The sequence below is a fragment of the Mercenaria mercenaria genome, chromosome 19 (assembly GCF_021730395.1).
Source record: "Mercenaria mercenaria strain notata chromosome 19, MADL_Memer_1, whole genome shotgun sequence".
Taxonomy (NCBI): Eukaryota; Metazoa; Mollusca; class Bivalvia; order Venerida; family Veneridae; genus Mercenaria; species Mercenaria mercenaria.
Window position 1 is genome coordinate 18,421,027 of NC_069379.1, and position 14,105 is coordinate 18,435,131.

Here is a 14,105-nt window from a genome sequence, read left to right on the forward strand (position 1 = left end):
TGAGCATCCGCGCAGTCTGGTCAGGATCCATGCTGTTCGCTTTCAAAGCCTATTGCAATTAGAGAAACCGTTAGCGAACAGCATGGATCCTGACCAGACTGCGCGGATGCGCAGACTGGTCTAGATCGACGCTGGTCGCAAATGCACTGTTTTGGTTTTCTCATGGTGCGGCTCATTGATAAGGTCAGTAAAATTATAATTATTTGTTTCCTGTTCTGCCAGCCATATTTTATCCGTCTTATTTTCCCCCAGGTGTGTCAATAATTACGATTAACTAAAATGACAAGTATTTATTCATATAATTTCCCTTTCCCCCTTTCAGTTGTTTTTCTTTTTCTTTCTTTCTTCTTTTTTTCTTGATATTCGATTTTTATTTGTTTATAGTTGTTGACATGTAGTTGTTTTGTTGTTACCTTTTTTTTTTTTTTGGTTTTTCTTTTTCGGGGTGAGAGTAACTTTTTTGATCCGATGGTCTGCTTTTTATTATTTTTTGTTCTTTTTATATTTTATCTTTACTATTCTATGTAGAATCTAGGTACAGTAAAACCTGTCTGTAAAAGACCAACTTTGGGAGGGACAAAAATTGTCTGTATTAACAGGTGGTCTTTGTTCACAGGTTGAAATGAAGTAAAATTATTATACAGAAATAGAAAACAAAAGCAGCGGTATTTAGAGACGGATGGTCTCTAATCATATGTATCTTACTGTATTTTAACAGTAGCATAATGGCTAAGAGTCTACGAATTGTGTGTGTTCGGGTTTAACACTTTTTCAGACATATAAACGACGATGTCTACTTGTAGCAGTGAGCAAAATGCCCAACTTTATAGTGCTGCCTCACTGGAATATCACGCCTTAGACACATGACATGATACCCCATCCAGTCACATTATACTGACACCAGGTTGACCAGTCCTAGCACTATCCTCTTAATGCCGAGTGCCAAGCAGCGAAGCTACTAGTACCATTTTTACGTCTTTGGTATTGCGCGTCCGGGGATCGAACCCACGACCTACCGCACTCTGAGCGGGCGCTCTACCACTAGGCTACCGAGACGATTTAGCTACAAATTGAAATTGACATATAGATATCATCTTCCGATGTTATAAATATGACATACCTTCTCGTGCTACTTTCTCGTGCGGGTGAAATACTATGACACACATGCTACGTAGAAATTATTTTCAAATGTCACCTCCATGCTTCCATTCTTTCGCATGCCAATTTCCAGAGGCGTAACCCTTAATCTTAGTCATACAATAACAGATAATAACATTCCATTTATGTTTATCAAACATTATTTGAATAAATATATAGAAAACGTTTTGCAAAGTTTTTATGCTCCCATCGATGTTGGTTTGGCTCCAGGATCCAATAGTTTCTTTCTTGCAGAATATCTATTTTCTGTCCCGATTTTGCCAGTAATACAAGAAAGAAATACTCTAGTATACCAGTCCTTAACTATTAGTATCTGATTGGCTATTGCTAAGCACATAATTGAAATTGCCCAATCAAAATGACTCTACAAGATACAGTTCCTACGTTCCTCCGGGACTGAGTTGCCTTGATATCTGCCTTCTGGCCTGTCTCGTCGGGACCTTAATGGTGTTTCTCTTGATGATCTGTCTCTGACAAAGGCATTGAGCGCATGCGCGTTTACGGTTTATGTTTACAAAAGCACGTGTGTATTTTACTTGTACATGTCGTGTCTTCTGTTGATACTGAGTGTGTTAGGGATCCACCTGTTTGGGAATAAGTTTTAGCTACACTGTCCTGTAACTTTGAACATGACTGAGGTTAATAAAGAGGCTGCGTATGCAAAATAGACCGGTTTAAACTTTGTGGTGGTTTTGCTACTGACCTTGCCAAGGCGGTGTCCTACTGTGTTCCTTCATTTGTTCTTTTTTGTTCTCGTTGTTTGTTTACTGGCCGTGTGCGTGCGTGCGTGCGTGCGTGCGTGCTGTAATTCACCCATGAGTTTTTGTTTTTTTTGCCTCAAAACACAGTTTTATGACCTTGTACTATAAGGATATCTAAGGCCTTACCAAATCATGAGTGTAACTGTTTGACCCTGAATATCAGTGCAATAACTGAGCGTCACGAAACACCAATGTTTTATCGAAATAGGTCTACATATCTACTGAATGCGAACAGTGCCATATGGTTAATAAACTTAGTTCTAAATTTCGCTTTTTGTACAACGTTATTCTGATAAAAGAATTACTAATGAGGAATACATGAGATTTTGTTATAATGGTGATGGTTTGAATTTCATTGATACTTGCCAATTCATAACTGTCTTGAATATCAATCAAGAAAACATTCGGACCAATATCGGACTGATACATGTTTATCATATTGGTCCACCATTCAGTCTATACCAGACACCAACATCTATATCTACTATATGCAGGCAACATATTGGTCCAATATCGGGCAGATATATCCTCGATAACTGGCTGATATTTGAAAATAATATCGGTCCAATATCGGCAGATATATCCTCGATAACTGGCTGATATTTGAAAACAATATCGGCCCGATATCGGGCTGATGTATATATTGTTTGTTGGGAAGCAACATACTCTACTCTGAGAAACTGCTTGTAACTATGAACTGTTAAACACGTAAAACATGTTTTATGCCACCATTTAACAGTACGTTTTTACGAAAACTGTCGCGAAAATGGACATATCATAAAACTTTAACTGTGATAGATTAAGGTATGAACTAGCAAATTAAGATATTTTCACCTTGCATTCATGAAAAAACAATCTGTTTTCATGATATTTTTTCATTTTCATGAAAACATTCATTATTTCCGAGAAAGTTTTCGCGAAAACCAATTGTTAAATTGTGGCAATTTTATGCCACCATAATACTTAAAGCCTTTTCTATTGCTCAAATGGAAAACTCATTACTGCTTTACTGATTCGATTCAGATGAAGAAGCTGATGTATTAAGGTAGTGGATCCGTAATTACAATCGGCAATTTCCGTGCGATTCCGTAACCTCCGTATGCAATTTCGGCAATCTTCGGCCGTAATAGAAAATTATTTTTCGCAACCGGAGAATGCCGAAATCGCATACGGAGAATATGTAAATAGACGGAAGTTGCCGATTGTCTTTACGGGTCTATTACCTCAAATGAAGAGTCAGGATCGTGACAGGATTTGGGGTTTTAATCTGCTACTTTGGTTGGAGTGGCCAGCATCATCCATCTCTTTGTAAACATAGTAGCAGAACTGTAGCATACAAATTCTGTACGATTTGATATTGCAGTCCCAACCTCTCATCTGCAACATCCACGTGGCTACAACATAGATTTAACGTCCTTTGTTCTACTTTGAAGTTTCCAATATGTAGCCAGTTATTTAACTTTTCATTGTTTTAACGTTCATGACTGCTCTCCAAACTGTCATTCCTCATTTGTCGTAAAAGTTGACACACATGTTCGGCCTAATTTGTATTTAGAACGTCACGTATTTTCATCTTTCGATTCACCGTTGACCTCTTAATGTCGGCCCTTAGATAATGCATACTTTCTGCTGACCTTGATAAAAACGTATCACGACAGATATCTCTTTTCATCGAAGTGTAAAGTCTACGTCTATATGAATAAACGCAGTTGTCAAAATACTTGTGAAAGCTGGTAAATGATTAAAAAAATAAAATCTTAGAAAGTAGAGGATATCAATCCTAAATTTTGACTACGTTGTCCGAAATCGAGAACGAGTAATTAAAACTGATTTGAAAATCAGTTAACTTTATCGTATTGTTCTCATGCAGAAAACGTTGTATGGTACGTTGTCTTGTGACGTATTCCTATATAATGTCACATCGTAACGTATCTGTGTCGTTCCGAAACGTCGTATTTTATCGTAATTGTATCGTGTCGTACCGTACCATCGAATCGTATCGTGACTGTGTCGTTTCGTACCGCTGAATCGTATTGTAACTGCGTCGTTTCAAAACGTTGTACTGTACTGTAAATGTGTCGTTCAGAACAATTGTATCGTATTGTAACGGTGTTGTGACGTACCTGTATCGTATCGTGTCGTTCTTAACCGTCGCATCGTATCGTAGCTCTGTCGTTCTAGACCGTCGTATTGTATCGTAACTGTGATGTGCAATATCTTCGCATCGTATCATAACTGTGTCGTGGCGTACCATCGTAATGTATCGTAACTGTGTCGTTCGTAACCATCATATCGTATCATAAATGTGTCGTTCCAAACCGTCGTATCGTATCGTAACCGTGTGTTGTGCTGTACCTTCGTATCGTATTATATCTATGTCGTGCCTTACCGCCGTATCGTACCGTATCGTACCGTAATGTGTCGTGTTGTACCATGGTAGCGTTCTCATCATAATTCTAACAAAAAGCAAGTCAGAGTTACAGTTGTAGGCAAGCCAGAGTTATAGTTGTAGGCAAGTTAGAGTTATAATTGTAGGCAAGTCAGAGTTATAGTTGTAGGCAAGTCAGAGTTATAGTTGTAGGCAAGTCAGAGTTATAGTTCTACCCAAGTCAGAGTAATAGTCCTAGCAAATGTCTTATTATGAATAATATGTGTACAAAGTTTCAAAACTGTAACTTTTATAGTATTTAAGTACAGCGGACCTAAACAAACGAACAAAAATGACCAGGAAATTCCAATTTCTTAAGTTCAAAATGGGATATGCAATCAAGGATTATGGTTCAGCCAACATGCACTCCAAAAGATGATAAACAAGTATGCAAAGTTTCAAAATGTTATTCTTTTATTGTACTGAAATAATGTGTACATAAACCAAAAACAATAACTTTTACCCTGCTAAATTTTTAAAATGAACTTGTCCATCTTTCAAGTTAGACAGTGCCATTGACTGTAAAAAAGTGGTGCTTACCATAAAGACTGAGTTTCGAACAGTGTAGTTCTGGATCAGACTGCATGGATATGCAGGCTGATTAGGATCTACACTGGAGGCGAAGGCATAATCAACCGTGTCCAGCATGATAAGGGTAAAGTTAAAAACGAGTCATAGTTTTCACAAAATGAATGTGACAGTAATTGTTCCTAGCCAAAATAGTACTCGCATTATGCAGATAAACTATAAAGTGTCCGAAGGGTCCGTACTTTTTTAGAATAAAAATCGTAACCAGCAAATTCCGACGCTGACTACAATATAATTATTGTGCTATTTATTTTCAAATCCATGAAAAATGAACAAAAGTTAAAAAAACAAACTACAGTACAACCTCTCCAGAGCGACCCTCTCTTCAGCAAAAATCTCTCTATAACAACATCATCAAATTCCCCTAAGCTGAAATTTACTATATAATTTACCTCTCCAGAACAACAACCTCTACATAACAGTCAATATCAGTATCTCCAGAAGAGAGTTGCTCTACAGAGGTTGCCTTGTATATGTTTCAAACGATTTTAAAATACGTATAGTGATTAAGAACGTTCCACTACGTTTACGTTTAGAATACGTGACACATTAGACCGACCGTAACTCTTTAGCCACAGCCACTCATGTGAAATATTTTAGAAAATTATCGCAGATGTCGCAAAAATCACAAAATACACTGTAGATAGAAAGTAGGTAAAAAAAATCTAAATTCATGACGCGTCTAAAGCGAGAAAAACGGTATTCAAGCTGTGCAAATTTCTGGTAGACTTAAACGCATATTTGAGCCGCACCAATTTGAGAAAACCAACATAGTGCATTTCGGCCAGCATGGATCCAGACCAGCTTGCGCATCCGAGCATTCTGGTCAGGATCCACGCTGTTCGCTGACGGTTTCTCTAATTGCAATAGGGTTTGAAAGTGAACAGCATGGATCCTGAGAAGACTGCGCGGATGCTCAGGCTGGTCTGGATCCATGCTGGTCGCAAGTGCAATATGTTGGTTTTCTCCTGGTGTGGCTCATTTATGTGAAAATGCTACATTGTCGCCAATTATATTTCATTCAACCTAGATTATACTTGCTTGACAACTGTTTAAAGCTAAAAATTCTGTCATTTTTTTTCTACTTAAAGCGGCATGCCTCCAGATCGTTCGACAACAAAAAGAAAATATTTTTAGATACATTGAAATAAATGCTATATTTCTCAAGAAGGCTTTAAAACTTAATTACTGACAAACTTTATGTTACGGAAACATATGAGAATTTGCAGTGTTACTACTTTTTATGATGAAAATCGAAAAACGTTTGTCACGCTTTTACTCCAGGTAAACTGTCTCGATTATAAATATCTTTATTACATACTCGTTTCTATTCCCCGTTAAGTTACACTGGTACCGGAAACGTCAATATTTTTCCATACACTGACGCCTGAATTTCATATCGGGTGCGTGACGTAATTCAGTGTGTGTTGTTGCACTTTTTTTTCTATTTAGTTCAGTATTGTCAATCCTATTCAGGCTATTGAACATATTTATGATATTTACATAATATTTATACGTGTAGATGCGTATGTACTAATAAACTTTGATAATGTGGCAGTTGAGTCCAATAAGTCCAGGGGTGTTCAAAGATAATCCGTCATAGATCTATTGTGAAGCAAACATTGGATTTACCTGTATTGGAAAATAAACAGAGTTGATTGGATTTAGGTCAACTGCCACATTATCAAAGTTTATTAGTAATAAAAAGGTTATTATCTTTGCATCGGGAAACATGCACTCGTTCTTCAGCGGAAGAATATTGCGCTCCTAAAGTCGCGCAGTATTTCCGCTGAAGAACTCGTGCATATTTCCCGATACAAAGCTAATAACCTATAAATATTTTGAAGTCATTATTCACTACTTCAGCTATAGCGCTATTGGTGACGGCCGATAAAGGGAAGTTATCATATCTTGACTTCAAATTAGACATGAGCGTACCAACTTAATTCTGGACTTAAATATTATTTTTTCCCAGGGTAAACTACATGTACGGATTACTGGCAAACCTCGTGTTTGAAATCTCGCCTTACATTCTTGGATGTAAGATGATTCACGTGCTGTAATTTATGAATGAATGCATAAAATCATACGCTACAATAATAAAATATTGCTTAAAGAAAACCTTTGTTTTATTATTATTGTTATAATATGTATGAGCCGTGATATCGGATTTCCTTATTTGGAGGTGTTACTATGTAACCGTTATCAAATTGAATGACTCGATTTACGATATAGTGTATTGACTGGCGATGTAGACTGTTCCAAATATGGTAAAATTTACTACGGGTTTATTCTGAAAAAAAAAAATGTTTTATATGAGCCGCGTCATGAGAAAACCAGTATATATTGGTTATTCGAGCAGCCTGTCTACTGTAGACTGGAAATCGAGCATCTACTTTGGTAACATTTTGCTAGATAGATAGTTAGATATAGTCGCTAGAAAAGTAAGAGTACCATGATGGACAAAATGTGTTAATATTATTGTTATAATTTGAAGAAAACCACCCTCACAGCTCAGTATATAACTTGTGAACAAACTACTGGTATAATTATAGATCTATAGATCTGTTAATTATTGATTTATTTTACAGTAACTATGACCTTATTGTTAAGCTATGTTTATTGTAATATGTATATATGTATGACGAGAAACTGTGTACAGTTTAAGTCAATAAAATATTCTTCTTCTTCTTCTTCTTCTTTATTTCATTCCTTCTATAACTTAAATAATACGGTATGCAAGCAAATGAATGTATCACTGGTAGAAGGCGCAGATGAAAATATTTCGCTCAAGGGTAACTATTTAAAAAAAAATTGTGGTAACTCGGAAAAGCCTCGTTACCATCTAAACAAACCCTCGAGCCAGAAATATCAATCTGCACATTTAATTAACCAGTGATAGACTGATGTTGTTGTTTAAAAATCTCAAAACAATGAAAGAAAGCATAAACCCATTTCGAATAAGCAAATTAGAAACCAACCACATCGTTTGGCCAAACCGGCTGTACCTAAACTTAAAGACCTCAGCCAAAAATGTTTTAGTAATGCACTGACAGCTTTAATTGCTTCTTAAATATCCTGTATTTCTTTCTTTAACAGAACGTCAAAGGTATGGATGAATCAGAGGTTAATACTCGGTTGACTTTGTGAAGCTGGTCATATACTCAGATTCGTCCAAATGCATTTCCTGTGTATGAACTACCAAATCACATATGAGCCGTGCAATGTGAAAAACCAACATAGTGCATTTGCGACCAGCGTGGATACATACCAACCTGCAAATCCGTGCAGTCTGGTCAGGATCCATACTGTTCGCTAAATGTTTCTCTAAGTGCAATAGGCTTTGAAAGCGAACTGCACGGGCCATGACCAGACTGCACAGATGCGCAGGCTGGTCTAGATCCATGCTAGTCGCAAATGCACTATGTTGGTTTTCTCGTGGTGCGGCTCACTTATGCATTCTAAGACAGTTACTTGTATTATATTAAACAGCTATTTAAACTTTATTTCTGTAAAGCCTTTAAGTGACTGTTCAGGCCTTAGACTTAAAATGGCGACTGTTGACACAATTGTCACAATAAGGAAAATAACAAACAGAAAACGATCTATAACAAAGGCCACATCCCTCCATTCTTGAAACGACAGGTCCTCCATACATTCTATATTGTGTTTCCTGTGCAGCCACTGTATTAACTCATTTACTGAGTTTTGCTTCTCCTGGTAATGTTTTAAAACTGGGTCCGTACCATTTAAGCTCGTGTCGGACAACAAATGATCAAATTCGTCTTCAAAATTCGGATGTTCTTTGATTCCTTCCAGATGGATCGTTTCCTGTTTATCGCCATGAAACAAATCTGAATTTCTCTTGTTTTCTCGTCGTTTGTAACTTCCGGTCATGTGACCGGCAGACCTGAGTTTCAAACAGAGTAATGGCGCGAAAATGGAAAAAGCTATGGTTTTGACAAATTTAGGACATCGGCGAGGTCTTCCGCGCTGATGGTGGAGACTAAGTATGTAGACAGAGAGTAAGATGGACACACAGGACATTGATAGCACGACCATCAGATAGATACCTGAAAACATAATACAGAATAGAGGTGTATATTCATTACCGTATATTTTCGCTTATAAGACGTCGGACATGCAATCTGGGAGTTCTCTTTCTTTTAATTTCCCTATAGTACACACTAATAAGATGCTCCCCACTCTCTGAATTTGAAATATGACTCATAGAAATGCGTCTTATAAATGAAAATATACGTTACGTAGTCCTATTTCATAATCCGTTAATAACTACATGTAAATGTATATGAAGCTGTTTTCGCTTACACTCGAGAGCAAATATATTTTGTATAAGTAAGTCAGGGACTCAGGGTACACAACTAAGATCATATTTGGATTCGGACCTTTACCAGAATACTATTTAAATAATCTGCCGACAAAATGTTATTTGAAGTTTCATAAACGGACAAAAACTTCTCTAAAATAAACTACACACATGTAGTGTAGCTTTTCGTATCGCCTGTCGGTGTTTTCATAAAAACCGCATAGTTTAGACCAGACTTACTGATAAGCGAAATGCTTTCAGAAGTTTGCGGCATCTTGTCAGCTACCATCAGCATAAACACTGTAATCGTCAGCAACACAGACAAACCAAGGGTAATCTTTTCACCGCTCTCTGGGGGCAACAAGAACCTGAAGAACAAGGCAACCTGTATTACGTGTCTGTTGACCAATATCTTATGTAGTAATTCATTTTAGCTCGAGTATGAGAAAAGCTGCAAATTAAGTTGATTTTCTCTCAAGTTTATTCATTGGCAAAAACCAGAAGTTGTAATGGAAGGCCTAGCTAGGTGCAGTAAAAACAACAACAAGGCAATCAGTATTTTTAAAAGTATGTGTTTGTTGACCAGTATTTTATAAAGTAATTCATTTTAGCTCGTGTATGATAAAAGCTGCAAACTAAGTTGATTTTCTTTCAGAAAACAGAAATCGTAATGGAAGGCGCATAACAGTTGTGACCCAAGTTGGTGCTGGAACAAATGACGTTTGGATTTCCCATTAAGCACTAGACTATAACTCCAAACTCCAAATTTTGTTTTGCCAATGACCTAAACAGTAACATGAAGACAATAACATCCAACGAGTTAAAACATTTTCTTATTTTTGTGTTGAAAACATGCATATTGAGAGAAGAAAAATGTAAGCGAAAAGACGGACTTGTAATTATTTTACCTCCTTTTTGCGAGTAAACTTTTAAGTTGAGATTGAAGTTATCATGATTAAAAGTCAGGATCCATGCTGTTCGTTTTCCAAGTCTATTGCATTTAGAGAAACTGCTAGCGAACAGCATGGATCCCGACCATGGATCCATGCTGGCCGCAAATCCATTATGTTGGTTTTCCCATGGCGCGGCTCAATTATCTTTTTTTTTGAAATCTTATTACTTATTTCGAGAATATGCTCTTTAACTTGTTCATGCCTTATACAAGAAAAATACCATTTCTCTAAGGCAACGGCTGTTTAAGATTAATAATGTAAGTAAAAAAGTTGTTTCAACTTAGATTCAAATTTAGGTATTTCATTACCTTTGATCTGTTTGTAAACGGCGGAAATGTTTATGATTTTTCACGGCTTGAAATGAATGACGATGCTAAATGCAGAATGACTAATTATACACATAGAGAGGTGAAAGCGAAACTGTTTTAAGTTCTACTTTATCTAAAAACACTTAAATCACTTTCATTCTGACCCTATGACATGCAGATAAAAAAAGTTTGGATGAAAATACGTACCCCGCCAGACAGAGAAATGATAAAATGATGCATGGGATTATTATATTCATGAAGTAGTATTTGACGCGCCTGCGCAACCGGAAGAAGAACATCACATCCGGAAATGGTTCACTGCAGCAGTTGTAAATAACGGAGTTTCTTGTAACCTATAAACAGAAATAAGAATTCTTTAATTATGGAAGTAGCATAGCATCCACTAATTACCATAATAATAATAATAATGATAATAATAATAATAATAATTAAGCAATAATTTGAGGAGCCTAAATTAACTAACTAAGACAGTGTAAGTATGTTAATTATTGACGTGTTTGAGCTAATTGTATGACGTAAATAGCGGAATTATAATTATGTATGTAACTATCTTTATTCCTGGTAACCCTGTAAGCCTTAGAAGATAAAACGGGAAAATGCTTCAGTTATGTATATAAGGACTATCTACAACGAATCAATGTTGTAGAAAGACCTGAGAGAGCTTTGTTACTATATCTGGCAGGGGAATGCACCTAGGTAGAATCACTGACATTTCTTTATCCAAGAGGAAGGCTTCCTCACATGAATGAATTTTACTCCCAAGCGAGGTTTAGGATCCCCGGTTACCCTTACCAATCGGTCGATTTCTGAAAAAAAGGTCCGTAAGTAAAACGCATCAGAGGTCTTTTAAATTCATAGGGAAGACTGGCGAAGAGAATAACTATGTCATTAATATGTCGTTACATCACTATCTGCTTTCTGTTGATCGATATTGACGCGATAAAAAGCAACAAGTTACCTTCATGCAGACTACAACCTAATTTGAAAAGAGAAAAAGAATATTTGGAAAGACGTTATCGACCGTCTATTAATTGCACAAAAATGAAGATAGATGGGTATAATTGGCAGAAAATTCAAGCAGTTGTATGATCTTTCTGGTATCTTTAGAACGTTTCCGGAACTGCTGGGAGCTTGATAAACCCAATTATAGACTGTCGTCTGCGGAAGTTTGAAATAAATGTTGTTTGCGGAAGCTTTACCGATAAAGTTTGAAATAAATGTCGTCTGTAAAAGGTATCATAGACGCTTTATGTACGATACATAAATGTTGTGTTTTATCACAGGCGCTTGAAGCTCTACCAATAGATATATGCATTACCATATCCCACCCACCTAATATACTACGAAATCTTGAAATCTAACCTGCATATACTTTCTTATTGATAGAGCTTCAATCGCCTGTGGTTTTATTTTGTTTCTGTTTACTTTTTTTTCAAGGACTAAAATAGAACGTAATGGGTCCTTCATATTGTTACCGTCTGACCTTTAATTCACATGATGTAGTTTGATGACGCCTAATGGTTACCCGTAATTGCGCAAAAATGTATGAATAGACGGCTTATTTCCCAGAATACTGTTAATCTGGAATAAATTCCGTATCTCGAATAAAATAAATTCATATTTTTTTTTTCTGAAAGCAACTAGTTTATTCTAGCGTACACGTAATTGTGAATAATATATTTGAAATGCCGTTACGTAAAAATCTACGTAAAATACCTCCTTGATTGATTTTTATTTTATTACACCTTGTTGAAAGTTCACAAATTTCAAGTCAAGTTGGGAAACAAAAATCACGCATGCTATTTTATCTTTTTATTTGGCTAACTTTCTCAGTATATATCGGCGTTTTTATAAACGAGTTGAATCAAAATCTGTCCTGAAGAAATATTTTTGTTAAAACATACGCCTGGTATCTTAAAGGTCCGCTACTGAGTATGGCGATTACATGGTTTGAATTGTCTCACTTCCTGGTACATGTTTATATTTTTGCTTCATGTTGTTCGTCGCCATTTAATGCTTTCAGGTTGCCTGGTTCTCATAGTGATTTCATGTATGAGGGATAGGTGTTACGTACAGACAGACAGGCAGACAGACGTACGGAAAGCCCGAACAAAACAAAAGATACGTCTCAACAGAAGAAGAAATTATGTAAACCCATTATTCATATCGTTTTGTGTGTTAAAATCCTGTAAGCTCAGCCATTTTGAATCGGTCCAGTGTCTTCTACATTCAGAGATAGACTGTACTTACTTTAAGGCCAATCAGTTTCCATTCTCCATTGTCCACGTAGTTTGACAGATCCACAGTCTCTGAGCGGTTATTGACGTTTACTTGGTAACCATTATAAGCCCATGAGCCCAACTTTAGATAGCACACCTATAAACATAGAATTAACTTTAGATAGCACACCTATAAACATGGAATTAACTTAAGAAAGCACACCTATAAACATGGAATTGTCTTTAGATAACACGTACACCTATATCATAAAAAAGTGTCGAGTGTTTAATGAAAATATTGGCGTAAATTGTCCTTTAATTTCCTGGTGATACAACAGTTTTCCGTTCAGCCCTCGATACCGTACTTAAGAACATTGTACGTTCTCCTTGGCTGGCTTTATTTTTAGAACCGATACATGTATGCATATGAGGTAGAAATATTGCGAACACATTTTTCATAGCCTTACTTGTATACCTGACTACCTTGTAAAGCAAAGACGCTGCTCAAATTTAAAAGAGTTATTTTGATTTACCGAGATATATCTTTATTTCATTTTCTTTTATACCTGGTCATCAAACGGGAAGAAGGTGATATCAATCTTGCACGAGCTTCTGAATCTAACGACTGGTCCCCAGAATACACGACCGTTATCATATACCATAGCAAGGCTGGGCATGTAACCAGACGTGTAGTCATCCACGCTGAGATAAAAATAGAAATAAGTATGGACATAGGAAATAATAACGACGTTATATAAAAACTTAAGACATTTCAACTGTCTTTTGAATAAACGTCAACAGGCATGTATGCAGTTGCCCACACGGAGACATAAACATATTTGTTAATTTAAAGGCACCAACCTCCAAATTTTGGATAAAAATGATCTTTCTTTCAAAATTGAAGTTTGGTCATATTATTAACATTAGAATACGATTTTTTGTTTCTATACTAAATTTTAAAACTGCCAAATCAAGAAAAAAAATGACCGCGTCTGGAATCGGACCAGGACCGCCGCAACAATAAAGAAGTTTTCCGCCGTCGTTACCAATAACTCTATGAAGGATTTAGTGTTCAATACGCTTCAAATATAGATATTTATAATCGAGGCAGTTTACCTGGAGAAAAGTTCGATTTTCATCGTAAAAAGTTGTAAAAACAACTAACTCAGTAACATTAATTTAAGTCTGTCAGTAATTAAGTTTCAAAGCATTAATTTCAAGATATCAAAAAAAAAAATCTCCTTTTTTGTCGAACGATCTGGAGACCAGTACCTCTAATCTAATACAAAAGTACACAATATTTTATTACATGCATTAGATAAAAAGTCCTCAAGGCATATAA

General features: G+C 36.3%; 1 protein-coding gene across 1 annotated transcript in view; it reads right to left on the bottom strand.

The window, feature by feature from the left end:
* Window positions 1–4,827: 4,827 nt before the first annotated feature.
* Window positions 4,828–14,105, bottom strand: part of LOC123542517 (neuronal acetylcholine receptor subunit alpha-10-like) — a 38,163-nt gene continuing 28,885 nt past the window's right edge. Inside the window, exons 4-8 of the mRNA XM_045328415.2 lie at window positions 13,330–13,465; window positions 12,795–12,920; window positions 10,731–10,876; window positions 9,503–9,630; window positions 4,828–9,008 (exon numbers count right to left, since the gene is read on the bottom strand). Of these exons, the coding sequence (XP_045184350.2) occupies window positions 8,428–9,008; window positions 9,503–9,630; window positions 10,731–10,876; window positions 12,795–12,920; window positions 13,330–13,465 (1,117 nt within the window). The 3' untranslated portion in view covers window positions 4,828–8,427. The remainder of the gene's footprint in view (window positions 9,009–9,502; window positions 9,631–10,730; window positions 10,877–12,794; window positions 12,921–13,329; window positions 13,466–14,105) is intronic.